At 49.4% G+C, this 26,399-nt stretch overlaps 6 protein-coding genes across 6 annotated transcripts; all 6 read right to left on the bottom strand.

Moving 5' to 3' along the window:
- Positions 1 to 41: 41 nt before the first annotated feature.
- Positions 42 to 1,147, bottom strand: DEU56DRAFT_759974 (uncharacterized protein; the record flags this gene model as incomplete). Its single annotated transcript, XM_041350383.1, has 4 exons — positions 42 to 155; positions 340 to 439; positions 528 to 847; positions 905 to 1,147. 4 exons carry the CDS (start codon positions 1,145 to 1,147, stop codon positions 42 to 44), a joined length of 777 nt encoding a protein of 258 aa, XP_041203661.1.
- A 2,614-nt stretch (positions 1,148 to 3,761) lies between these two features.
- DEU56DRAFT_45236 (uncharacterized protein) lies at positions 3,762 to 10,908 on the bottom strand. The gene is made up of 16 exons (XM_041346284.1): positions 10,667 to 10,908; positions 10,132 to 10,502; positions 9,929 to 10,083; positions 9,564 to 9,879; positions 9,281 to 9,515; positions 9,143 to 9,234; positions 8,258 to 9,094; positions 6,130 to 8,200; positions 5,701 to 6,073; positions 5,402 to 5,651; positions 5,160 to 5,341; positions 4,952 to 5,111; positions 4,825 to 4,897; positions 4,433 to 4,776; positions 4,108 to 4,377; positions 3,762 to 4,059 (listed from the first exon to the last, which is right to left on the bottom strand). The coding sequence occupies exons 1-16, from the start codon at positions 10,719 to 10,721 to the stop codon at positions 3,853 to 3,855; spliced, it is 5,991 nt and encodes a 1,996-aa protein (XP_041203662.1). The 5' UTR covers positions 10,722 to 10,908; the 3' UTR covers positions 3,762 to 3,852.
- Positions 10,909 to 10,978: 70 nt separating this feature from the next.
- On the bottom strand, positions 10,979 to 16,067 carry DEU56DRAFT_829149 (P-loop containing nucleoside triphosphate hydrolase protein). The gene is made up of 12 exons (XM_041354460.1): positions 15,411 to 16,067; positions 15,380 to 15,384; positions 15,339 to 15,341; positions 15,050 to 15,230; positions 14,845 to 15,002; positions 14,693 to 14,792; positions 14,427 to 14,638; positions 14,287 to 14,361; positions 14,055 to 14,234; positions 13,593 to 13,997; positions 13,413 to 13,541; positions 10,979 to 13,348 (listed from the first exon to the last, which is right to left on the bottom strand). Exons 1-12 carry the CDS (start codon positions 15,982 to 15,984, stop codon positions 11,399 to 11,401), a joined length of 3,972 nt encoding a protein of 1,323 aa, XP_041203663.1. The 5' UTR covers positions 15,985 to 16,067; the 3' UTR covers positions 10,979 to 11,398.
- Positions 16,068 to 16,378: 311 nt separating this feature from the next.
- Positions 16,379 to 19,697, bottom strand: DEU56DRAFT_863854 (uncharacterized protein). Its single transcript, XM_041355364.1, has 6 exons — positions 19,461 to 19,697; positions 19,285 to 19,403; positions 18,773 to 19,231; positions 17,226 to 18,721; positions 17,087 to 17,170; positions 16,379 to 17,035 (listed from the first exon to the last, which is right to left on the bottom strand). Exons 1-6 carry the CDS (start codon positions 19,523 to 19,525, stop codon positions 16,778 to 16,780), a joined length of 2,481 nt encoding a protein of 826 aa, XP_041203664.1. The 5' UTR covers positions 19,526 to 19,697; the 3' UTR covers positions 16,379 to 16,777.
- Positions 19,698 to 20,594: 897 nt separating this feature from the next.
- On the bottom strand, positions 20,595 to 22,420 carry DEU56DRAFT_924028 (aminotransferase; the record flags this gene model as incomplete). The annotated part of the gene is made up of 8 exons (XM_041358550.1): positions 20,595 to 21,153; positions 21,210 to 21,377; positions 21,431 to 21,583; positions 21,638 to 21,746; positions 21,798 to 21,961; positions 22,017 to 22,083; positions 22,135 to 22,215; positions 22,268 to 22,420. The coding sequence occupies 8 exons, from the start codon at positions 22,418 to 22,420 to the stop codon at positions 20,771 to 20,773; spliced, it is 1,278 nt and encodes a 425-aa protein (XP_041203665.1). The 3' UTR covers positions 20,595 to 20,770.
- A 1,032-nt stretch (positions 22,421 to 23,452) lies between these two features.
- On the bottom strand, positions 23,453 to 25,191 carry DEU56DRAFT_924051 (uncharacterized protein; the record flags this gene model as incomplete). Its single annotated transcript, XM_041358551.1, has 2 exons — positions 23,453 to 23,866; positions 23,920 to 25,191. Coding segments are annotated over 2 exons (1,686 nt in total), but the record flags the coding sequence as incomplete, so codon positions are not given.
- Between the last annotated feature and the right edge of the window lie 1,208 nt (positions 25,192 to 26,399).

Consider the following 26,399-nt stretch of genomic DNA (forward strand, 5'->3'; position numbering starts at 1 on the left):
TAGGAGATTGACGATGAATATCTGGCTTCGTGGAGGGCGATCTACTCCCCTGCCTTGAAGCTGGAGTCCCATGTTTTGGAGAGAACGTCCCGGGAGTTCCAGCTGGTAAGGATTTTGAGCGACCCGAAGGGTGTGCCGGGGAATTGGGGATCAACCTAGGAGGCAGTTCCGGAACGATGTCATAATTATCCTTTTCCCACCCATGTGGCAAAGATGATGATCGCAACGAAGGCATCGACGCTAAATTGGCTTCTCCGCGAGCGGAATCTCTGTTATGCGATAGAGACGAATGTTGTAATGGAAAGGAGGTGGCAAGCAAAGCACCTGACGCGAGCGTACATTCTCGTGGCAAATGTGCCAAAGTATTGCGAGTCGGCGGGACATTCGGGCGAGTGGTAAATGAGGGACGATATTGACTGTAAGCCTGCTGTGGGAGGTTCTGTGTAGGATAGTGGTGCTGGATCTCGTCAATCAGCATCCGGTCTGATGATCCTCGGCTTCGACGGGTGGAAGGAACGTCTACTGACATCGGGGATGCAGTCTTACGCTGAGCGCAGAGGCCAGGTGGATCGACCGACATTCGGGACGAAGCCTTGCGATAGGTGCCTGTCAACGGAGAAGGATCGACAGACATTCTGGAGCTCTGTTTCCGAAACTGTTTGGAATCCAGCGGCTCGTCAACAGACATAGCCTTTATATCGGACCCAGCGGGAGATCCGGAGGTGGATACAGTTGCTGAGATAACATATGCATGGTTGTTACAATCTTGGGTGGCTGTACCCAGTGAAAAGGCCGTCGTTCTGGGGGTATCAGGAACACGATCAACGAAGGAAGAGCCTGACACATGCTACACCGAATATTCAATGAGATCGAATCTTTCCGGACTTTAGATTCAGAGTCCTACCTGCTTGGCTTGGGGGTGACGACCAGCGTGACCTGTTGTAGCGGCCAACCCCGGTGGTGGCCGGGGCCACATCCCCTTGCTATTGTTTTTCAAAGGTGTGAAACCAGTCTCTTCCCTTTGATTGGAATGGTATGAACGAGGATTCCCCTGACTCGGCGACACATGATGGGGGGGATCATCGACGCGAGCCCCTATCCGGGAGAGAAGAGAAGGCTCTCGCAGGGGTTGTGAGTTTTGCGACATGTATCGATTGAGAAGTACTAGATGAGTGGAATGAAGTTGCTGAAGGGATACTGAGAGTCTTATACCCACCTCCAGGTCTTATATATACATTGCTAGTGCACAATCGCGCAATCTCCTTGTGCTCGACGCGGTCACTACGCGAGCACGTGCTCACGAAAATACAAAAACATGCGCGTCTCTTTGATACAGTGTGGGTCCAGAGAGGCGCTCATGGACAGTCTTTTCAACAAAAAGGTCATATCTTTTCAAGTCGAAAAGTAGTGACCGCGAAGGGCCTTGGGAACGAGTACAATTACTGGTTATTTGGCAAGGAAACCTCACCTGGGTTATCGGACCTAATTGATACAATTGCCTGCAGAAGAACAAAAGTCTGCAAGTTTCCATAGTGGGTGTTGGAGTCGTCGAAACGATCGATGCCCGGGCCAACCAACTTGGAATATTGTCGGATGCAGGATTCATTAGTTCAATCAAGCTGTGGACCTACTGAGCTCTCTAGAGATAGTAGCCTAGACTACTTGCCTAGTCAACTTGCGAGAACAATACGAGAATGATTATGTTGTTGCCGGGGCAGCTTCAATCTCCGCATTAAAGCTTTTTTTGACTGTCAATCCGTAGGCTCATCCGAGTCTTCAGGCAAAATCTTGTGGCAGTTTTGAACTTGTTCAACTTACTTGAGAATCGAGACTGCCATGTCGTCCATCCAACACACTGAGGCCCTCCGAAATATTTGTACAGCTTCAAATCTCGAGTGCGGCTGGCTTTGATATGTCAAGACCATGATGTATGTCGGCGTGTCATCGTATTCTGCCTGAAGGCATGACTGGCGTCACGGTTGGACTCCGAGGAACTGTTCGAGCAGCATCTTGTCACGTAGGTGTTTGTCCTTTAGCCATGTCTCACCCAGGACACTAACGTCTTTTATGTAAGTCTAGAGTACATTACACAGATGGGCGAGCCCTTGGCTGTATTATACTGGGAACAGAACGCTTGTATGACTATTTACATCATTCCCTCGACAACTAACTCCCGAGTTAGTTCCAAAGTGAGACAGTGCTCTTGACTCGGAGTCTTTGGACAGAGCCCAAGTCCCGTACAACGCCAAGACACTTCGTGGCATCCTTTGTGTTCAGTTGACAGGACGCGTTGTGCTGTGCAGTCCTCGAGCTTGGTGACCAGCATGCTTACATGGTGGTCCAGGTTTAATGTCATTTTATCTCATCTGTCTCCAAGGAACATAGAGTGCGCCGGGAGGACAATGAACCCTCGTCTTTCCCTTTTCGTGATTTTGCTGGTCTAAACATCCTGACTCGGGTCTGTATGGACTCAATTCGGACTAATGGTGCTTTTGACCATGGGCGAACAGCTGTCAGAGAGCTTTTTTGTCTGTAGACCGTTGAGCAAGTACAAATTCATCGATGTTGGTAACTCACTCTCTGCTCGACGATCAATCCAGATTTACCAATATGTCCTACCAACAGCAGGATAACGGCGATGACTTCCCCTATGCCGTGTATAACAACACATTGGGTATACACCAAGTTGTGCATCCCCACCAATTAAGCAGTCATCCATTGTTTGGGATGAACCCCATCTCTTCAGCATTGGCGAGTTTTACCAGCATATTTTTTCTTTTGTCGCTATAATTAACGGGGACCAAAATTCTTCCACCCAGTCGTCTGGTAGTTCCTCTCACAGTGTGGAGATGTTTGTCCCGATGAACATTTCGCATTATAACAGAGACGGTTCTTCAACTGTTATGTTCCAGGCGAATACAGAAAAGAATAGTCTGAGCATTCCGTTGGAGGAGTGTCTTCAGCCCGGCGGTGGCCCGCGTTTGAAAGACGCCCAAGAGATCATGTTCCCTACGGTCGACCGTACTCAGGTCCGGATCCTCAAGTTCGTCATCGCTGTAAGTCCTCGCACCCTCGATCGATTGCACAATCTGAGTTCAGTGTCAGTGGCCCGGATATGATACAGTGGAGTACCCTATTGACATTGGGACGAACGAAGTACCCATCACAAGAGCTGATCTCGCCCGTCAAATTGCATATTACTTTTTCGGGTTTTTCATCGTATGGTGTATATGTTCTTCCTCTTGTCATTTCTCGCTAATATACTGTTGATCAGCAATGCGATATCGGCCGTCTCACTCAGAAGTCACATTTCCAATGGAAAGTCGGAGGGCAAGACGGATATTCGTTTCATCAGACCCACCTCTCAACATTCTGGAACATCGAAGGCACCTCCTGGTGCGCGTCCGTCAGAGTCCTGAAAAATGCCTAGCGCTGATTGCATATGTCAACTTATCCTCCCCTACATTACCGGCATTTCTGTTGATCATACCCCATTGGATCTGAATACATATCATGATATATATTTGAGGACCTATCCACCGTCTAGTACATATATTGTACCCCGAGCACTATACATCAAAACCAAACTTCAACACTCTTACACATCACTGACCTCTCTGAAGGCCATGATTGCCAATGTTGGGACTTCATATAATGTGCATGGCGAGTAGGAATAGATTATACACAGTCGCAGGTACCGAGACTACGGTGCGTGGACGGTTTTAAATACGTAGCGAGAGTAATCCAAATAAAAATACCGTAGAATGTCTATGAATCATATATCACAATGACACTCGTGATCTTTGACGTGAGCATGGTACTTATGGTACCCGTGGCGTCATGACTGTGGATTTAGACTTGATACCAATACTTGTTCTTGCCAATGAACCAGAAGACCTGCTGTTCCTCCCCGTCGTCCAATGTTGCCGGCCAGATAGTGCCAGTCGGACGTGTTGCACCAACTCGTGCGTAGATGGCTTCTTCACGGTTCAAAAAGCACACGATGTCTACGAGTTCCTGTCGATCACATACTGCCCTAAGCCTCCATCGCAGCTCGGTCTATTGGATTGAGATCAAGCACCCGAATAAAGTTGTCAAATTACTCACCTGAGAAATTCCTGGATGAAAGAAAATAATGCCCACAACGGCGTGCAGGGCGGCGTTCCAGGTCTCTCGTATTGTACCACCACGGATATCTACCCAACGTCGAGGTAAGACAAGAGTTTTTGGTTCCCTAATGATCTCCACTGTCCAAGGACGAGCGTGAAGGCAGGAAACGATGATTGGCGCAGAGTATCCTGCCCACAGAATGAGGGGCGGGGATGTTTGGGACATTCGTTGTAACAAGTCCATAACCACATCGCCAGCACCAAGAGCCTCAAGATACAAGAGGGTCAGCAGTTGGTGAATGACACCCAAATAGAAAACATACTAGGTAGTGCGACTTTGATGAGCCAGATTCTAATGACGCATTAGCTCGATCAAATATAGTTCGAGCCACTTTTTGTTGTTCGCCATCCAGACGAGCGACGAACTCGGAAAAAGTTGACTCCGTACATAGCACGCAATCTACGATTCTCGATTGCGTCTTCTCAGCACAAGCAGCGTCAGCTCCAGTCACCGTTTTTCCATGCTGCACGCTCTCGTCCAGCGGAGTGTTCGTAAGGTCCGAGCGCGACTCATATGAAGGCAATATCGCGCTTCCATTGCCCTCGTTATCGTCTCCGTCAAGTGCATTCAAGCGGACTTGAATGCTAGCCTCGATATCGTCGTCATCTAATCTCTATGAGAGGGAAATAACTGCAACTGAGACACCGCACAGACCTGCTTTTTTGCTGTTCCAGTCAAGCCTTGTTCGAGCGTTTCGCGACTGTGCCGTATCTATGATGAAATTGACCTGCGCGTTCTTGTCGGCGCAACACTTCACCACACAGCTTAGTTATCAACGTACCTGCTCCTCTGACACCAGCTGGAGTAGTGCTGCGGTGTCACCATCAGAAGCTAACAAAGGCCATTCCAGACTGTCGACTTGTTCTGCAAATACCTCATCCAAAGCGACAGCGTCTTGAAATAAGTCTCTGTGTATGGAGCCTCCGATGGCGTTTAGGTTGCTACAATCGTGTCAATCAGTAGAATTGTCAATTAATGACTTTGCGCACACGTCTGATATTTTCAATGTACGTCCCGGCTTCATCTTTTTGGGATCACGAACCACCCTTGACAAGACTCCACGCCGCAAAAGGTTGGAGGTCGCAAGGGATACAGACTGATCACCTGCACTGTGGAGCATTTGCGCTGCCAGGTCAGCGTCGTAATGCTCGGTAGGCATGCCAAAAACCATCTGTAGAACGGTAAAAAGGTAGTGAGAAGCAAGCGGACAGGTCAAGCGAACAACCACCACCTTCAGCGCAGCTTCCGCGACTTGAACTACATCGTCACTCGTGTTTGTGACAAATGGAACTTCGTCTGGTCCATGAGTGAAAGACTGCCGGAGAAACTGTTTCTCTCGACCTTCTTCGACGGTTGCTTGCCACACAAAATCCCAAGCGGGAGAAATTGTTGTGTTGCAAAGCACATCAAAATGATGTATGATTTCATCCACTGATGGTGGTAGTTTCGTCCGAGTTGTATGCTCGACATAACCAACCCTCCTAACTGCGGTCAGCATCTCCATGAATTAACGCTTTGGAGTGAACTCACAAGGCGTTCTTATCAACATGCTTCCGAAGAAACTCTATGTGATTTACGATGTCAAAGTTCGACGGGCTTTGAGGATCTTCGTCGGGAAGGTGCTCGGTACCCCTATGCTGAGCCCAAAGGTCATGCCATCGGTCCTCGAGACGCTTCATGTACACCTCTTCACCAGTATTCTCTCGGAGATGTGATAGGCGGAGGCGGACAGAGTTACGTGGCACGGCGGGAAACACCTGGTCAAAGGCTGAAAGATCGATCTTGACCCCACCGCGACATCGAGCACGAATTATAGCAGATGCATCACGGGCGAGTTCGTCGTATTCTCGAGTCCAGTGGAATCTGGAGCGCCTCTGGTGTGGTGTCTTGTTCTCTGATTGGTCTATGAAGGGTGGCTATGTCTATATGCGCAACAAAAGGTAAACGGACAAAACTAGCCTTCGTGATCTCCCTTGGTCTTGGTTTTTCCTTTCGATTTGCCGATTTGTTGCACGAGAATAGGTGGACCTTGCTGAGCTATGAGAAAATGCACCGATTTCTCAGGAGGATTGGCTGCGACAGGTGGTAAAGCTATGGGGCGCGGAACCGCAAGTGCCTTCGGCCTTGCAATAACCTTGTTTGAAGCCAGTCGAGCCTCCCAAACGGCGTTTTCAATCTCACTTTGCCATCGGTCTGTATCTCTGATCGAGCTGGATTGCATAAAGCGATTGCGAACAGCTCGAATCCGGATGCCAATGGTGCCTTTAAGAGGCCCAGGATGCACGCGCTGAAGCAGAGCTTCCCAATCGCTTTCCCTCTGAAGCTTGGCTTCTTCGACCTTCTTTTGAAGCATAGTCTTGGCTTCGAAATTTTGCGTTGCGCAATGTTCCGCCTCGTCTCGTTTCTGCCTCGCCCGTGCTTTCTTCATCTCACGCAAAACCTTTTCAGCAGCTTCTTTGAGGTAGGCGACAACAGGAGCACGTGGAGCGCTAAGAACATGGCAAATCAGTTGTAGCCGTGAGTCACTATCCTCTTCGTCAAGCGGACTGCGGGCCGTGGCGCTGTCTACGGATTGGTCTAGATAACGCTTCTGGTGCCAAGTTAGGTGGTATTCCAAGTCCCAAGACACTCTCCGGCGGAGGAATCGCACAAGGGATGTGTTTGTTGGAGGTCCTAAAGTGCCGTGCGTTGGACAAACAGTGCTTCGTGCGTAAGCAAGGTCTCGGCTGACTTTATGCAGCTCGTCCCAAAAAGCTACACCATCGCAGCGAGATGCCACAGAGACATGCTTCCAGTAAGAAGGGGAAGAATCAGAAAGAACCCATAGATGTAAGGGTGCCGTTTCATTGAAACGCCAGTATTGGGGCGCGGCAGATGGTGCGGATACCCGCCAACCGTCGAAAGAGGCTGCCTTGAATGCAACTGTCCGGCCATCAGAGAGGGTACATGTGAAATCTGCGTTGTCATCCGTGGAGAGTTCGTAAGGAGTCACAAGGCCGAGAAGCCGAAGGGTATCTAAGAGTTCCAAAACGCGAGATTTGGAACGCGACTTCCCCACCTGCAGTTTTGCTGATATACGGTTCGGCAGGTCTCTGAGTAGTGTTTCTCTACCCTCCACGGAGGTCACGAGCTTTGATAGCTCTTCGTCATAGCTGAGAACGGCAACGAATGAGCAATATATAGCAATGGGAACGTCAAGCTGGTACAAGGAAATGTCGATCATGGAATGCTCGTGGGACACAATGCGAGGTGAAGAGTGTTGTTCGAGCAACCCAAGGGTAAAGACGTGAAAGTCCCGCAACCGAGCCGCTTTCCCGACTCTGAAACCATACAACTGTGCTACCGTGGTCCTCTCTGTAAGGAGCACATCGCGGATCGTTTCAGAGTCGAATGAGAAAAGCTCCTCCACCTTGGCAGCGTCAAGAACCTGATGTTCATCATCATCCTTCCCGGGTTTCTCTATTTGCAGCAGATGAAGCGGTAGAGTGGTGCGCTGCGAAACGTTGCTCGAAGCTCCAAAATCCACAGGCTCCTCGAATGTCTTAACTGGGGGAACACTAGGAGTCGGGGTGTTGTGGCTCAAATGATGCAAAAACGTGTTAATTTTCTCTTGAGGTGTGTCTGGGAGATAAACGAGGCAGGCAGGTCGAGTGCTTCCGGTGACAGCGAAAACAGTGGTTTTGAGGGTTTTGACGCGGCCGCGACTTTCCATGTTCTTTATGGTAGCGTCTGCAGTTCTCTTGTCGATACGAGTTCCTAGGGGCGCACTTGCGGGTTCTCCACGCTGAGCCATATCGTTCAACAGAGCGATGTGAGCATCAAAAAAATGTTTTGTGTGCAGATTTGCAATGCCGCCAAGATCTTGAATTACCCGGAAAAATTCGTTCTCGCGGCGTAAATGAGATATGTTCGGATTTGTTTTCAGCTTGTCACCAGGCGTAGATAATCGGGTGCGCTTGGTTTGGGAAGGTGTTGCTAGTGGTGGGGATCCCTTCCGCTTCTCCCCCATCCCAGCTAACGTTATGTCCGCCTCCATCAACCGTCACGTTAATCGAGTGATGCAAAATCGAACCTGAGATTTACTTACCGAGGACGTCCCCAGCAACACAGGATCGATAATAATGACTTCTTGTGCGGAAGGGCGGTTATCCACGACGGACAATTCTTTGACTCTTGCACTGTCCAATATTTGCTGTGGAGGGTGTCTACTAGTCTCTGGTGGAGGCGCTGACGGGACTTGTGGGGTAAGAACAATGTCGTTGACACCTTCCATCGATTTACCTCTTGGAACTTCGGCATGGGGGTCGGCTTGTTCAGCATCGGCCTTCTGTTTGAGTGGACGACCCCGCCTTTTGGGAGCCTTAGGTGCCGCTGAGGTCCCATCACTCTCCTCAGCAACCGGGTTTTTGCGAGGTCGACCACGCTTTTTCGGAGGAGTAGAAATGTCACCGTCCTCCTCAGCACGCGGCTTTTTCTGTGGGCGACCCTTTTTGGCCTTTGGGGCAGGTTCTGGCGCATCTTCAACAGCTTCGTCATCTCCCGGATTCTCAGTTTCTGGCCTTTTACGCTTCTTTCCTCCCGTCTTCATTTTGGCGCCCTCCTTGTCCTTGAATGTGTCTTCGTAATGATGAAGAGCTTCATCGTCATCGTAAAACATCGCCTCGTGAAACACGGCAAAATCGCCGGCTTTTGATAGATCAATGTCGACATATGGCGTTGTTGTATCTTCGAGCTTTTCGCTAGCCATGACTGCTGTATATGCCGCGAGAGTATAGTATCGATGACGTCTTTCCCGCCCAAAAGACTCCATGAAGTCCGCTGTCCCGAGATCGCTGAGGTGGGCGGGAGGTTGACTCTTGACTGCTCGTGTCAACAGAAGCTCAATAGTGCGTTTATCGAAATTGCCAAGAGCGTTACAAATTTCCTGTAAACAGAGTCAAAACGTTGCCCTGGCACGCCAAAGGAAACTTACGTGGAGAGTTCTGCCGGAAGACCCTGCTTCTTCAAGCAGATCTGACACTTGTTTTTGGATTGTGCGGTTTGCCTTAACTTCAGTGTGACCAGCTGAGAGGCTAGTTAGAACGGTCTACAGATAAATGATGTATCGCACCGGAGGTATCATCAAATGCGATTTCCTTCTCGTCGTCCTCCCCTTCCTGAGAGGCAAGAACGATGCCGCCCTCTGGGAGTTGATTGTCTGGAGCAACAAGTCGTATGCACTTGACAAGCCTATCTTTAACTTTGGAGCTCGGGACCAATACACGCTCTATCACTCCTTGCGTTATCAACTCTCGAAGACGGGTTTGAAAGAAGCGACGGTCTGTCTTGGTGGGATTCGTAAAGCCCTGCAGGGATTCAGCCAAAGCCCTACACCATAACCGAGCATGACCTACGATGGTGATAATTAAGTTATTTGACGCGTGAATATTGTTTTGCGAGGCCCTCAGCAACTTGACAATTCGGTTTTTGATGAGTGGAAGACTAGACAAATGTCTGGAATCCACAGGCCCAAAGTCGAGTTCTGATGGTGCTGCAGAGGGAGTCCCATCTTCAATTGAGGTCGCGTCTTGCGGATGACTCTCCCCAATAACCATCGGCTCGTCATCTTTGGCTTCCTCTTGCTGAATCTGTTGCCAGAACGCGCTGCGCTCCACAAAATATCTGTGAATGCAGGAGTGATTACCAACACCTCCTCGCCGTGCTTTGATGCTGTCCTTACATCGTTACGTGCTTCGTAGAGAGAAAGACCTACACATACATTAAGCCAAGCTCCAGCAGTTGTTTGATGACATAAAAGCACGTTTTCTGATCGTACTTTGTCTTACGTCCGAGTTCGACGGTTGTAATACCTTCTTCGCGACCCCTTGTGATGAGTTGCAAAGCACTGTAAACCATTGGGCTGAGTTTCGAAGACTGCGAAAGAATGAGCTCAGATTAAATTAAATGGCAATTGTCGCATACTCTAATATGAGATCCTGTGATTGCAGCAAAAGACGTCTCTGGATCAACAGCAATTCTGATATCTTCGCCATATTCTGCCTTTAGGTCCTCTAATGACTTCTCGCGTGCATTCTCAACGAGAGCGAGTGACGGCGGGGCTTCTTCAACAAGTACCTCGCCCTTAGCTGCCGCCTTACGCTTTGCGCTCGTCTGAGGAGCGATGTACACTTCGGATGATATGCCCGCAGGAACCGTACCAACGCGGACAGTGGGCTGCTGGACGACTATAGACCACACAAACGCGCAAAAGGCATCGTCGACGACCTGCGGGTGGGTAGCGTCGTGACTGTGGAATCCTACGATGAAATCTCGCAAGCGGGAAACGTTACAACCTGCAGGAATGGCAGCAAATAACAAAAATCAGATGCTGTTGGAGAAAATCGAGAAATTCAGGAGTTGTCACGAAGGGGATTCGAACGATCCTCTTCACGATGAGTACTCCAAAAAAAACGCCGAGGACAGATACAAACGAGGAGAATAGTACACGCTGACGTACCAAGATCGCCATCGAATGAAAGCTCTCGGAGACAATGATGCACGAGCTCATCCATGATCAGAGAGAATTAAGAATCCTAGATAGTGGAGATGGTAAGAGTCTATAAGACTCCCTTCCAAGTGGGTGCCACCTGATCAGGCGGTGTGTGAGATCGTAAAATCCACCCGATATCGGTTATCGCTAGGGAGAAATCGGATAGTGGCCCAGTGGGCCAACGTCGTGAATGACGATGAGGAAAGGCGTTACGGTGTGATGTGACTGTGACAAGGCCGCCAAAGTATGTGACATTCTGTGGCCCCGCCGACGCCCGCATTCCATTCTTCCCGTACTGGTCATGGTCCAGCTCAATCAATTCTCAGGATTTAAGCTTTAGGTGTGAGCTACGCCTCTTAAACTGCATCCTGAAAGCATTACACATTCGATTTGAGTTAGCTGCACAAAGAACAACTCGGAGATTTATCTGACAAGCTCAACTCTAGAGTCGTTCGTTCTAGATTGAACCTCGCGTCCATCAAGCAAAGGTCACCATCGCTATACCAACACTCCGCGAATTTAGGTGCACACAGGCGGTTCTATAGAATGAGCAACCTAACTGACTTGTAGCCGACAGTCTAAGATCCAAAACGTACGTTACTGATACTAATAGCCGCATGTAATAACAGTAATGTATCAGACTCAAAGACTGCAAAACCGACATACATAGGATAATCATGCATGTTTAATATCCTTCGATCAGATAATGTCCTCATCATCATCTACGACAAAGCTGCCGATGGCATACTCGTCTGCCAAATCGTCCTCACGTACAGGAGAACTTGACACACCAGCCCGGCGTTTTGCGCTCTCACCTCTGGCGTATATTCCCCTCCTCACCGGTCTGTTGACGAATGCGGGACCTCCCGGCAGGGCTTGTGTGAGCAACCCTCGTTGATAAGCGAGTGACTGGTCGTAAGAAGGAGAAATCTGAGTGTTTGCGATGTCCTTGATGAATTGGCGATCGGAATCGCTTTCAACATCATCTTCCGAGTGCGACGATCCTTCACTTGCTTCGTCACCAGAGTGGGCGGCTTCTCCGTCCAACCACGGGTTATGGCGCAAAGGTACAAATGACTTTCGCTTGCTACGCTTAGGGGCCGGACTTGATTCCCAAGAAACGATATCCGTATCCTTTCGTTTCAAACGCCGCTGGGAAAGAGGTGGCATATCCAATGCAGGCGAGTTAGGCTCTGCAGCTACTGCACGCGACTTAGAAAAACGTCCAGCAGGCCGCACAGCGAATGAGGCATCGGGAATGTCATGATCAGAAGAGTGCGCGGGCGACTGAATGGTACCTCGGCATGGTAGAGGAGGTGGCGGCATTAGAAGTGCCCCAGGCGAGAGATGTCTTCCGTCTACAACACTTTCATCGTCAAATAAGCCATCTACGCGAGGGCGGCGCTCCTGCTGCGGCGCGATGGGCGGAGAAGACATAATTTGGATGTCAGGTTCCTCGTCTGATCCTAGTAGCCACGCCATGCTTTGCGTATTACCCGTCCCGCCGTCTGAAGATGGAGGTAATGATGGCGAGCGATCCGGAAATCCTTCTGGACTTCTCCCATTCCGTCTATAGCGCTTATTGATCGGACAGTTTCTGGGACCACACGACATCGATGAAGAGTCTGCGGCTTCAGGGTCCGTTTGGGGTGTCGGCTGGGAGGATGATAACTCTATCACGTCATCCACATCGTATATCATCGGTGACGAAGATAAAATGCTTGGCGCTGAAGGATTCTCCGCCTCTGAGGAACTTAAAAGTAGTGCATCGTCTTCGATCAGATGACAGGAAAGACTTTGGGTTGCAGATGGTTTTAGGGGACTGTTGGAACAATCCCGAACCAAAACTGGAGCATCAGGTGAAGACGAGCGATATCGGGGCAAAACTGGGCGCTTTTTCTTAGGGGAAGGGGTTTTACGAGCGATGGCCTCGCGAGCAGTTAATGAAATGCCCTGCTCGATTTCGATATCATCGTCATCGTCATCGCCTTTTCGCGAGAATTGGCTGGTGGTCAGTGGTTCCTTTTCCTTTTCCTTCCCCTTCCTGCGTGACGTTGCTGGTTGTCGTTTCTTGGATGGATCCATCGTACGTGTCGTGCGCAATTTGTTCTTCTTCTTTGTGCTGGGATCAGCAGGCGTCGAGGCAGTACGGCGCATATCCATGAGATTAGCCTCTAATTCCATGTCTGTCGAGTCGTCTTCTGCAGCTGTGGGGTCAAACACTTTCGTCTTTGCCTTCTTCCTAGTCTTCGTGTCTGCGCCTTTGATAAGCAGGTCTTTGACGCTAACAAAGCCCGCGCTTGCGCCTTGAGGTATATTCCTAGCAAAATCATCATTCCGCTTGCGTTTCTTGCCCTTCGGAGACGAATCATCGTCGTTGACAACTGCACTCTTCTTTCGCGAAGCATGTTCTTGACGTACGTACTCCTCAATCTCCATTCTCTTCTCGAGCACTTGGGGCTTCGCATGCTCAGGGAGGAGTCGTGGGACGTCGCCATAAAGTTCAAGCTGATCACCGCGGACAATACATTTTTGCAACTCGCCGTATGTGTCCTTTGCTTTGTCCCAATTTAGCTCCTCGCGGATCTCGGAGAGGAGGACGTGGACATAGCCGTCCCGTTTACGGCCCGTGCGTCCGACGCGTTGAAGCTGCACATTACGACAGAAGAACGGTTATACACATGTAAACAGGGATGATTTGAATGGCACACACCATGCGAATTGGCGTCTTTTGTGCGTCATAACACACAATCATGTCAACCTCGCCAATGTCGAGACCCTCTTCGCCAATAGAAGTAGAGACAAGCACGTTGAATTCACCAGCCTTGAACTTCTTGAGGACCTATTTCGACAATTCTATATGCACGCATCCAGGGACGAAGCCTGAACTCACCTCAAGCTGCTCCTTCTGCGCAAACCCCTTCCGGCCTTGTTTATCTGTGCCCTGCCCAATGAACCTCGTCACCTTCAGGAGGGGACTCTCCTCATCAAGAATATGTACGATCTCATCCACACACTCCCGGTATGTCACAAACACCATAGCTCTCGTCTCCTCCCCCTCACCCATTCGTGCCCCGAAGTACTGCAACAGTAGCATCTTCAGCGTCTCCATCTTTGGGTGCATGCCATATCCACCCGGACGGACTTTCTGCACCTCGAGCTCACTAAGAAGAGCCATAAAATTCTTGTCCTTACGCAAGCCACTCGTTGTGGAACCCTTCTTCTTCCCGGAATCATCCTCCTTTTCAGCGGAGATTTCCAGTAGGCAGTTGTGACACATGCCGATGCTGGCTTCCATCTAACCGTGCGCACGTCTTGTTAGGTGAAACAGACATACGCCGTAAGCAGTACTCGCCAGGTACCCCATAGCACGCGCCAATGCTGCGAGCTTGGACAATGATGAGAATGCCCATTTGTGAGGACTGTTCCGTTGGGCCCCGATGCGTTGCATGGTAGCCTGGGCACGATAAGGATGCATCTTGACTGGATCCACAACTTCAATAACCCCTCTGCTAGAGAGTGGTTTAAGAATAGTCTATTGATACGCCCTCGTCAAATAGGAGTAACCAACAGGAAGGATAACTGACTATCATCACTTCCTTCAGCAGTTCCTGAGCTTTCAGAACATCGTCAGTCATCTTGATGATGTGCTGTTTGATTTCCTAGATATCAGATGTCGATGTCCTCGCGTCAGCCGTGTAACTCGAAACGCACATTTGACCCTGACCTTCTTGTGCATATACTCACGAAGATCAATACTATTTTCATCACGAATCTCGATGCGACTAATATGCAGCGAATCAACGATGCTCTGAATAGCTTCAGGTGTGCTTCCGGGCGTGGCTGTTAATGCCAGCACGCGATGATGGGGATTCTTGGCCATCAAAAAACGAATGACCTGTGCATATGCATAATCTCCTGTTCCCTTATGTGCCTCGTCTGCACGTTTCCCTTAGCATATCAAATTAACGTAATTAAATGCAGGTAACAGACCAATAACCATAAGAACGATATCCCGTGCATCGCAGTTTTCCGTAGTCAGATCATTGATGAGGGTCTGAGGGGTCATGTAAAAGACTCGCTTGTCTTCCCACTACAAAAATCCGAGTCAGCCTGAACATCGACCGTGTTTATCTAATACAAACCATCCTGGACCTATACATTCGAGGGTTGTTTCCGGTAAGTTCGACTGCATCACAACCAGGAATGCCGCATGTGCGGTGGCACGCGTCGATTTGTTGCGCGACCAGAGGTTTTGTTGGGGCGACGAACACAACTTTCCCCTTCGGAAACCAGCGATAAACTGGAAGAAATAAGATTCTTTATACAAAAAAAAACCTTGGGACCTACAGTTAAGCATTACGACGCCTGCGATGAATGTTTTCCCCAATCCGGTGGGCAATGCAACGAGAGTGTTGTCAAATAAGCAGTGTCTGACGATGTTGAATTGATAGTCACGCTTTGGTTGGTTTAGAGGATAGATCCAGTGTTTAGCTTCGAGCATGTCGACCTTGAGTTTCATAGAAGGTGGCTGTAGGAAGTCAGTAAACGGTGTACGAGCCATGACAAAATACACACAGGTCTGAGGAAATTTAAGTGAAGCATTTTGTGTGGTGTAAGAGTTGTACGACAATATTCAAGGAACACGCTCACCCAACTAAAGATGCATATCAGAACTTTTCCAAAAGTTAAAACGAACCAAACGACATACTTGACACGAATGGAGCAGGGAACTGCTCAAATTCTACATGCTCCTCATCGTCCTCGTCTCCATCACTTCTTCCCTTACCTTTGACGGTCTTTGGCTTTTTCCAGCCTGACTTTGCAAACACTGTATGATCCCATTGCTTCGTCTGAGGTGCTTGCCGGCCAAAAGGTTTGCGGGGACTCGACTTCGCCCGCTGGTGCGAAGAACGTTTGGTGGGACTTTGCGTACTCGAGGACGCTGTCGGTTTCGCGACATCTCCGAATAGGGTTCTTTGCACAGTATTCTTGGAAGAAGGCCGCGCATGATTGCTTGGGCCAGCCACTGGTTTTGCATTTCCCTTGTACACTGCATCGATGAACGTGTCTAGACGCTGAAGCTCTGCATCATCAATCTCAAGAGAAAGATCGAAGAACGAATCCTCTTCGTCCAGGGGTTTGGGCACCTTGGCCGCAGGCGGGGGTGGCTTAGGCTTAGGAGGGCTTCGAAGCGGAGGGCGATGAGCGGCCTCGATGGTGTCCCATTCGTTCAAGATAGTTGAGTCAAGTTCATCGTCAAATCCATAATCAGACGAGCTCATTGCGAGGATAGGAAGAATAGGAAAGAGACAAACGACCAGAACGCGAAATGGACGGTGATAGTTTATTCATTCCATGAATTACGCGACAGTCACATGACCCAACGAAGACCCGGAGTATTAAAATGGGACATGTAAAGGGGTCGATTTTCCAGAAAGAGGTGCACACCGCGGGGGTTGCCTTCTATATTTGGAACAACAGTGGCGTCAAAGGTTCTGTTTTGAGAGCAAAGACATCACGTGCATTCAGACGCGGTCGGGCGAGCAGAGGTCAAATATAGTATTCGATATTCAATGATTCATTCATGGTACCTATAAGTCAAGTACTTACAGCTGTAGAAACCTTTGTAGTACCTTTGTGATGACAATCGCAAACGCTTTGTGGCAAGAAAAATATGGTACATAGTATAGTATTGTAACGAATCGAAGAATTCAGATGATATCAAGTTGAATTCAGGGGGACGGTGTTAAATAGGTGTGCGGGAACCTGTTGTAGAGTGGAATGCGCAATGAAAAGTATGTGATCAGCTAGCTGGACCATAGCATGTTCGAAAGTGCGGCAGTTTTGAGGAAGCGGAAACGGACCACTGTCGCACTTCCTCAAAAAATTAGACCACGATTCAATATTCATGATTGACTGATGGGCAGGCAAAAATCGAGTGATAATCAGTGTGTAACTTAGAACTCAGTGAACTTTGAGATTCCAGGAAGATTTGTCGAGCCGCCAGCAGGATTAAAATATACCGGCACCGAGTACAATACAAAGACAATTCCAAGCATCGTAAAATCTGTACGATCAAAACATACCCATACCATCTTCATCACCGTCACCCCATCCACTGGCAATGACTTCTTCTTCTTGTGGACGAGGGGAGGGACGGCGTCCTGGAGGCGGCGAAGTACTCCGCGTATCATCTGGATGTACGTCTTTTGTGGGGGCGGATTGTAATGGAGGGGCGGTGACGCCTTGTGGTTTTGTTTGTGATTGCTGGGCGCTGTGCCATGAAATTTTCACTGGGCCTACTGCGGCTACGGTGGGTCCTTTGGCAAAACCCTGGACAAAGAGTAAGCGCATATTAATACAATAGGTCATTTTTTGACCAACCTGCTCGGCAGCTGCTCTCGTCTTGAAACTGACGAGAACTTCATCATCGCCAATGATCTCTGTTGATTCGAGTTGACCGGTGGTCTGTAATTGTCGATGAGTCGATGGACACATTTGAAAATGAACAATCTCGACGTACTTCATACCAATCTCGCAATGCCTGCAGACTGTCTTCACGAACACCCTTCACCAACAGCTTCCTTGGACGGTTATCAAGTTTCATGCTTGCCCTAGGAGGACCACCTCGCGGTGCTCCGCGGAAGAACGCGCCACGTGCGCCACGACCGCGACCTCTGTATCCACGATACGGCGCGCCATACGAGACTTCAGCATTTGTCTCCGGTATCCCAAGACTTGCTGCTTCTTCCCTCAGTTTGGCGAGTTTAGCCTTAAGATCCTCCGTAGACTCCCCAACGGCATGCAACTCAAGCTCCTTATCCAACCGTTCTCTCTCCTTCTTCTCGTGATCGTTCTCAGTAGTCAAGACAGGTGCAGGTGAATGAACCTTGGCGATGGTAGCCGACGGTGGCGGTACTGACACAATCGTCATCTCTTCTCCCAACTTCCGCAATCTTGCTAGGATCCCTTTCTTCTCCTCGGCAGAAGCGGTCTCTAATGAGGTCATTAACGACTTCTGTTCCGCGATCTGTTGCTCCAGTAGCTTCTGCTTCGCTGCTAGCTCTGAGACGGCGGTAGACGGAAGGGGCTGTTTACGGACAGGAGTCGCGGCGGGCGGCACAGGAGGCTGGGATGGTGCAGAAGGCATGGGGGTGTCACGCGCAGCCAGGTTGGCCAATAGTGGCGCGGAGGCCGCTAGCATTCGTGATCCTGTTTGCCCATGTCCGTCCATAGGCCGATGCCAAAAGACCTTTACAAACCGATTCCCAAACACAGCATCCTCCGACTTCCATGCAGCATGAGCCTCAGTGTGTTCAGAAAAACTCACGAGTGCCTTGGCGCTGCGAGCATCGATTGCAACGTTGGTGACTGTCCCGAAACGCTTGAACCAACCATTGACAGCGTCAAGGCTAAGCTTGTCCTCTGGAATCTTTTCCACCACGAGTGTTTTATCTTGCCGTCGTTCTGGACGGAAAGTCTGCGCGTCACCACCAAAAACCCCTCGCCCACGAGGTGCACCCCTCATCCCCCCTCCAAACCCGCCACGTGTGTTGTACGTCGAGGGTCCAGGTACACTTGGAACACCCATCTCCACGTCCATGGGTTGAATTGGTTGCTGCTGCATAGGTGTGGAACTCTGCGGAATGCGATCTCCAGCCAATGCAGTCGGCGGTACAGAGTCTGGAGGCGGCTGAGGAGTTAGGTCCTGTATGACCGGCAGTTCACCAGACCTGTCTGCCGCGTGAGGAACTTGACTGCCGTCCTCTTGCGGATTTCTGGGGAGTAGAGGTGCACGTTGCGTTCCACGACCCATGCCGATGCCGGCGCCATTCGGGCGCATATCCATGCGTGCTTCATGTGGGTCATAGGGGGCACCTTGACCCATGCCGAAAGGTATTCCGCCAAACATTGGTAAGAATGGTACAGCGCCATTCATAGAAAACATCTGTGATGGGACGAAAGCATCATCGCCGTGACTATACTTGCATAGTGCACCACGAGCACAATATCCATTATCTGTAAGGATACGTGAGCACTTTCTTCAATCGTTACGAAAAGCATGCGCACTATGATAATCACGACATATCCCTTTTCTCTGGTCTGGGGGCTGATAATTTTGCGGTCGTCGGGTGTTCACATTTTGATTGCCCCCATTCAGACCGCTACCCACTGTTCCATTCATCATCATTCCTTGGCCCCCAGCCCTATTTTGGCCACCACTCCATGCACCGGTAGAGCGAGAGTCACGACCGTTGGAATACCGTGAAAATTGACCTTCTGCACTCAACCGAGCACCTTTCGTGGGCGGGCGCCCGTCACGTTCATCGTGTTCCAGCGATCGTTTCTGCCCTCTGTCCGTCGGTGAATGATTGGATAGGAGAGCATCCAGAGGTATAGGAATCCCAGTGTCTGCGGACAGAGGATGTGAGGGCAACGAGAAAGAACTTGTTGGGTCGCCGGCCGTGTAAGGGAGATACGACTTGGTTCTGAGAACAGTGAATAATGTATCTATAAATGAGGGTCCCTCTGGGCGCCGAATTGAGAACGTGACGCATAGATTGCACCGAGATAACGCGCACCTTTCTCTAAAAACTCTTCCAGCTGGGAGCTGAGCTCCTTCCTCATCTCGTTTTCCGGGACATTGTGCTTCAGTAAAGCGAGAATGTATTCAGAAAGCGCCCCAGGCTCCGCGTCACATCTATGTATGCCAACCAGTGTCAGAGATGATGATGACCGAGTGTCCGGTAATACGCACATTGGCTCCAGAGTTCGAACCAACCAGGGCTTTAGGTGGGTTGCAGTGGTCGGGTCGTAAAGCATTTTTACCAGAGAAAAAGGGTGTTTAGAGGAGTTAGACAACCAGCCTGAGTATCTTGGGTTATCAAGGATGCAAAAAAATTACGGATGGAAGAAATATAATGGACGACCAGACCGATGCAAGTAAATGCTCAGGTGGATGCTCTGCTTGAGGCAACTGCCAGGGATGATGATTAGTTTGCCCTTTCTTATGACTAAGCTGTAAGGCCGCGCCCTCTTAGTCAGCGTCAGTCGATGAACTCTGACATAAATGCTCCGGCCATCCACCCGGGCCAGTGGCAAATAATCCATCACTGCTGGTCGATAGCTAGGCCCGTACGATCTTCATCAAGACGCTTAAAAGTCACATTGAATTGGTGCTCCAATGCATGCAATCATTGCTTTAACCCGTCATCATTCGATATCCAAAACAAGTTTGTTCACTGATTGGACTCCTGAACGAGTACGCATTCAATGCTCTACATGCAAAGAGACGGTAAGGTTACACAATCCTGCATGATATCATTTCTTCGGGAACTCCTCATTCCAGAGGTCACTCGTGCATAGTACCCAAGATGACGCCAACAACAGCACCTTATCTTTCAATAATAGGAGCTAATTTACCCGACTGTTACGGCGTGCACGACCAGGAACAACCTGCGTCACAAGCTATACCCGCCTGGTCAACCACCAGCCCCATACGGCACCTACATCCGAGGTGCGCATCAAGAACGCAACTAGCGCGCTCTCTGCATTGTCTGATCAGGTCAATCAATGTGTACCGCGAGCATGATGATCCGTGCGTAAAGCCCTGTCATTCAGGTCATCGAAACTTGTGGAGCATGAATTCTGGTTACGATACAGACTCAGCAATGATGCGTTGGTGTGCTTCCACTGACAGCGTTGGAGGAAGATAAAGGCTTATCAGCCTGGCCGATGCCCTCGATTGCGTTGGCAGTGGGCACAGTCAAAAAGTAATTGCGGGAAGACGTTCTTCTAGCGGTCTGTTAAGACGTACTAATGACAGCCAAGAACGATAGGTCTAGGAAGACGTTCTTCTAGTTCCGCTAAGACGTACTAATGACAACAAGAACCTAGAAGGACCTATACAAGGAAAGTCAGAGGCTGGCCCATAAGATATATCATAGTAACCTTCAGCGTTGCAACTAACTGATTCTGCCATCTTATGATCACCACGAGAGATATGAACTCTAGATTCTAGTCAAAAGCACAGATAGATACCCTGTTTGTAGATGAATGGAATCCGAACTACTGCGCCACCACGTAGTTCCAGTCGCTCTTGATAGCCCCCGTCTGGATACCCACCAGCTGTTTCCAAAGAGGCCTCGAGAGGGGACCCATACCGTCCTCACCAGTAGGAATCATGACATCACCTCCGTTGTACCCAATTCTGTCCACAGGAGTGACAACAGCAGCCGTGCCGGTACCAAATAACTCAACAAGTCGACCCTCCTTTGAGGATTGGATGATCTCGCCCATATTAATGGGGCGTTCTGAGACCTTGATGACGTCAGGAAGACCTTCGAGACGCTTAACTCCCGAGACGTGGTTGCGCGCAAGGGCTAACACAGAGTCGCGGGTAACACCTGGGAGAATCATTCCGTCGAGAGGGGGCGTGATGAGTTCGCTTACTGTGAGGGAAATAAATTCAGCATGCGACTAAGATACCGCTGAGGTGAATGCTTACTGCCGTCCTTGTCCTTGATAACGGCGAACAAGTTCATGGTGCCCACCTCTGTGAGCCAGTGCTCGGGACCATGTAACCACAAGTTCTGCGCGTAGCCCTGTTTCGCTGCACTTTTTTGTGCTACAACGCCTGGAGCGTAGTTCGCGGCAAGTTTATAAGCACCGGTACCTTTAGGCAAAGCGATTACAATATCCGATGGGCGAGCGAATATCAAGACGTACCTCCAGGAGCCGCGCGAATGTACTCCGAGTCTGTCGTGCCATGTAATGCCACAGGCTTGAACCCATGAGGGTAGTATGGTCCCACAGGGCTGGTGATCACAAAAAGTAGTGCCTCGCTGGGGGGCGCAACACCCAACGTGCCGTTAGTGCCGACTACAGCGTCATCGTTCTCAGTATTTGTGTCTGCAGCGAGGGTTAAATACCCACTTAAGGTAGGTCGGATGTAAAGACTGTGTCCGGGCTCCTTAGGTATCCATTGACGATCAAGAGATATCAACTCCTTTATGCATTGAATTAGGCCGTTTCCATCGAATGCCTGCGGAAAAGAGGTATGAAGATCTGTTCAGAGGAGAATGATAGAGCGTACGGGAAGCGCTAGCCGCTGTGCGCTGACGTTCATACGTTTCATATTCATGTCAGGTCGGAACATCGTCACGGTGCCATCATCATGTCTGTAGGCCTTCATGCCCTCGAATAGTGATTGAGCATAATGAAGTACGGTAGCGCCAGGGGATAGATTGATGGTGGCGACTAGGATATAAGAGAAACATATCGGTAAAAGCTATGCCGAAAGCGGAGGACTCACAAGGCTCAATGCTGGGTGCTTCCCAGCCAGTAGCTTCAGTCCAGCGGATTCTCAGCATGTGATCTGACTGGGATCACAATGAGGCATAACACATGAGGCACCTGAGAAAATGACTCACGAATGTCCGGCCGAAGAGAAGTTTCTTAGAGGGAGGAAGTTCCTTTGGGCTCGTTGTTTTTGTGACGATGAGCCGGGAGGGCTTCGTGGATAGTTAAAATGATAGAGAAAAAAACCAAAATCACTGTCCATACCTCAATATCAAGTGGAAGAGTCGTAGAGTCCCGATTGATATTTTGGGACATGTACCGGCTCCCACTGGCAGTAGGCCGCCATGACGAGCGAGATGCAGACTCGGAAAGCCTAGCAAAACGGATTGGTGTGGAAGGTAACCGTGCAAACGACATGCCTGGGCCTCGTGGGTATGGATAATGCAGCGGATGAGGGTATGCTGAGATGTATCTGACGAGGTCACTTTTATAATAATTACAACCCCCGCTTGTTACACTCGACACAGTCACGAGGGCCAGAGTCAAGCGTGGCACGTGGCTCAAATAAACTCGGTTCACCCAATGAGTCACTGATTGGGGAAAGCACTATCAACGAAGGAACAACTATCTTCCTTTGAATATAGCAGCACTGGCAAGTCCCAAGTATTAGAGTACTTAAGCCCATTTGCTGTTACTATCGGCTATCACAAGTTCGGACAACCACTGGTTCGGACACTTGACAAAACACACATAATTCTGCCTCAATAAGTACTAGACATCGAAATTGGTGCAGAAATGATAGAGGATAGTTGGACCGGCTTTGACTCGGCGAGTCGGAGATTCAACATTTTGTAGGACACAGAGCGTCAAGGCTGGGCTCGTAACACTAAATTGCCGAGCGGAGTTGGAATATCACTACTTGTGTCCGAAGCAGTGGTTGATAACTGACGTTGTGCTCCCAGAACTTGTCATACTTCATTTAGCGTGGCTGCCAGTATACGAACCTGCGGGGAAAGTGACATGCCAGTTTCGAAGGGTAATCTAGAGTGCTCCGGAACGCTCTCGGTCTAGTCTAGGACTGGAGTGCTGTCTAGATCTGCTTTTGATGTTGAAACCCCCGATGTTGCTATTAGGAGGAACGACAATGGTCTAGCCAGGGGGGACTTTTCATAAATACGTCAGTTGTTGCTCATTCGAACTGGCCATTGCGAGATGTTCAACACAAAGAGGCCTTCGAGATTCGACATCGAGGTTATTACCGATATACGACGCTCGAAAGATTTGAATACCTTATGGCCAAGTGTCTAGCTAACTGCGACTTATGTGCGGCCCAGTGAACGACACAAAGATCATGGATCGGATAGCTTCTAAACCGATATATATACTGCATAATAAACATAAGTATGATACAATGTACAACCGTCTTTCTGACAGAAGTTATCAAAGAGTATCCAATAGAAGATTCACGAGTCCAATGAAAATTAACGCCGAGCCAGATGCCAGGACAATGGAGCCGATCCAGGCAGCCTTAACCTGTGCGGCTTGGGCTGTGCTTTCGATGATCACAGTGTATGCAGCCTTTCCCCTACCAATCACGCTGGATTTGCAGAAGCATGTATCGTAGAAGCTGGAATACTGAAAGATACATGCCGTGACCACCCAGATAGAGTTTGCAATGGCCAACAGTCTGCCCATTCTTCTCAGGCAGTGCGATAATGCCAGAGCAGCACGTGCAGACAGTGACGCTCGGCGGGAATAAGCTGCAGAGTAGTGGGCGAGAATACTGGACATCAGGAGCAGCATCCAAACTAAGGTTGATAGGCCCGCGTAAACGAGGTAACTCAGAGATCGACACCCAATGCCCTGCTTAAAGTTAGCCATCTCGCCAAAATATATGTATACCAAAAGAAACGCACTGTCGTAGGAGTGAAATATGCCAAGATCACTGCCCCTCCGACTGTTCCCCATTGTAATGCAAGCGCAACACATGAAGCGGCAAAGATTCTTGTGAACACGCCAGGCGCCCAATGACTGTGCTTTGCACCATCTGGCTGCGCACAGTAAGCGGTGATTTCCTGAGGTGTCCCATATCGATTGCTGGGGTGGATGGTTTTGATAGTGTTGGACTCAACCCACCCGCTCCCAAAACGAACGGGAATACGGGCTTGAGCCTTCTCTGATGCCGCTTTGTACATCAGGAAGATCATCTGTGCTGTATATGCCCATCGCAGCGAACGTGAGTAATTGAACACCGGAGGGGTGAGGAGTTCGTCTGGAGACATCACATCCTCGTCCATAGCAGTTATTGCTAAAGCTCTCCGGGTGGATGCAGGTGGTATTCCTGTATGAGTATCCGCTATTCCCGTACGTGCATATTGGTCGGCACGATCATACGCAGATTGCAAGCGATCAAAATCGCATCTCGGGGAAAGCTGCAGCCATCCAACAACTATTGGAATCAACCAGAGCCACATTGAAATGGTGGCGTCGCCGTCTGCTTGTGTGTTTGTGTAATCATTCCATGGTGAGTTGGCTAATGTCAGAATGAAGGCGACAACGACCCAGGTGATGGAAGTCGCGGACGCAATTGACCATGTATGAGTGTAGTCCACCAATTCAGAGAAATATTTCCACCAAGTGTCGTTTTCTGGAAGGACAATGAGGGAGGGGAAGTGTGCACGATCGAGATGCAGTCTTAGCGGGACTTGCTGAAGGCTGCTCAAGATAGAGACTGCGAAACATGAATTAGGATAGTCTACCGCTTGACTAAATCGGCGGTTAATCCAGCGAGAATTGAGGAGGGTGATGAACAGAGAGTAACCAGCAAGTACTGGTGACCCGACGGTCAACACAGCAGACATGAGGTTATCAAGCCTGTACTGTGCCCCAAAAGGGAGCTGCGAAATTAGTGCAAGGTTTGGTAGTAGCCACGAACTGAAATCTTGCGAAAATACAGGCCACTGGAAAGGTTCCTGTCCAGTCCCACAGACAGATGTGCACAGCGAATAGGTGATCGCCGTCGCGTCAGAAACATTCGACACGGGATCTCCGTTGCCATTTAGTAGACCAGTCAAATTTTGGGTCGCAGTCGCATTCTCCACAATTCCACTCAGACACTGAGAGAAATCGAGTCTAGCGACGCTCCCCATAGCATGCGCTAGAAGTAAGAAACCTAAGCAGAAGGAATGAGTGAGAAAGCATAAACCCGTGGTCCACTCATCGCACTTACATGCCTGGGAACCTGTGTGCAAGCGCATGCAGCTTTACCCGCTGTGCAAGGTAGATGTAAGCCCGTATGAATTTCTTTGGAGAAACTGGCACCACGGCCTTTAATAGCGCTGACGTGTACTGGAAACATGTCACATTGTATGTAAATAAGGTCATTGTCAGGGGCGATCTGTCCTTGACAGCTTCTATAGCAATGAGTGGGGTCTGGTATCGAATCGAATGAGTGCGCGGTACTAATGTGCTCAATTGAGATATCAATGTCACCATTGATCATCACGGCTATGATCTGATCCGCCACAGATTCCTGTGTCTATCAAATACAGCATTCCTGAGTACCTCAGACAGACTGTGATTACTGGAGCTTAAGACAAGCCTGCAAAAAGGTACCCGTAAGGGTCAAAAAGGACTAAGGGGACGATGTAACCACATACGATGATCTAGATCCTACAGACAAAGATCCCCCCCACCCTGACAATGATCTGTGGTCATCGTGCGTGATTGATACTCCCATGATAGTAACCATCATAACCATGTTGCGTAGTTGCGCAGTCCCTGGCCTCGTTAGAAATCGTATACAAACATAATGTATTAGAACTTCACACTCTGTGCGTATCCGAGAGGAAATTGTTTACGGTCCAATTTGAGCAGGGCGAGTTGAAGGAGAATGCAATGCAGTGGGGTGCCTGGTGGATACAGCCTGCGGATCTCGCCGTGTTTGCCTGCTGACACCCAGTCAAACGTTGAAAGACGCTGGCTGGCGGCGCTGGTGATGGCACTAGTCTCAGATTGAGGTAGTTAGTCTCTATTATTGTCGATTCGTCGGTCTTGCACATTACACGCTTGGAAAACAAATCGCATGTCGATATTAATGCATCCGAAAGCAAGGAATAGTAAATGATCTAATGCCATAATACGTATGGCGACTCAGTCGTCGCTAAAAAGATGTCAGTACGTTTGCTAAGGACACATAACAGTTCAGACTTACTCTGACGGTTCCCTCCGTAAACATTGGAGCGACCAGTGGGTTGCTTGCAAACAAAACTTTTGCTCCTGCCGAAGGACAATTCCATATTTGAGGTTATTTAGCAAAAGCTTCGTTACATAAACGCAACTGTCAAAGACCGCGCTCTCATCCGTACGTATCATATCGATATCACGTCGATAGTAA

This window comes from Suillus clintonianus (genome assembly GCF_016758775.1).
Source record: "Suillus clintonianus strain FC179 chromosome Unknown DEU56scaffold_106, whole genome shotgun sequence".
Lineage (NCBI taxonomy): Eukaryota > Fungi > Basidiomycota > Agaricomycetes > Boletales > Suillaceae > Suillus > Suillus clintonianus.

Coding starts and splice junctions, on each gene's coding strand:
- DEU56DRAFT_45236 (XM_041346284.1), bottom strand. CDS start 10,721: ATGGATGAGCTCGTGCATCATTGTCTCCGAGAGCTTTCATTCGATGGC. Junction 10,084..10,131: donor TCACAGGATCTCATATTAGA/GTATGCGACAAT, acceptor ATTCTTTCGCAG/TCTTCGAAACTCAGCCCAAT. Junction 5,342..5,401: donor TCGCGGAAGCTGCGCTGAAG/GTGGTGGTTGTT, acceptor ACCGTTCTACAG/ATGGTTTTTGGCATGCCTAC.
- DEU56DRAFT_863854 (XM_041355364.1), bottom strand. CDS start 19,525: ATGCTTTACGACCCGACCACTGCAACCCACCTAAAGCCCTGGTTGGTT. Junction 19,404..19,460: donor GTTCGAACTCTGGAGCCAAT/GTGCGTATTACC, acceptor TGGCATACATAG/ATGTGACGCGGAGCCTGGGG. Junction 17,036..17,086: donor CGAGAGCAGCTGCCGAGCAG/GTTGGTCAAAAA, acceptor CTCTTTGTCCAG/GGTTTTGCCAAAGGACCCAC.
- DEU56DRAFT_829149 (XM_041354460.1), bottom strand. CDS start 15,984: ATGAGCTCGTCTGATTATGGATTTGACGATGAACTTGACTCAACTATC. Junction 14,793..14,844: donor GAATGTATAGGTCCAGGATG/GTTTGTATTAGA, acceptor GGATTTTTGTAG/TGGGAAGACAAGCGAGTCTT. Junction 14,362..14,426: donor GTGAGTATATGCACAAGAAG/GTCAGGGTCAAA, acceptor TCTGATATCTAG/GAAATCAAACAGCACATCAT.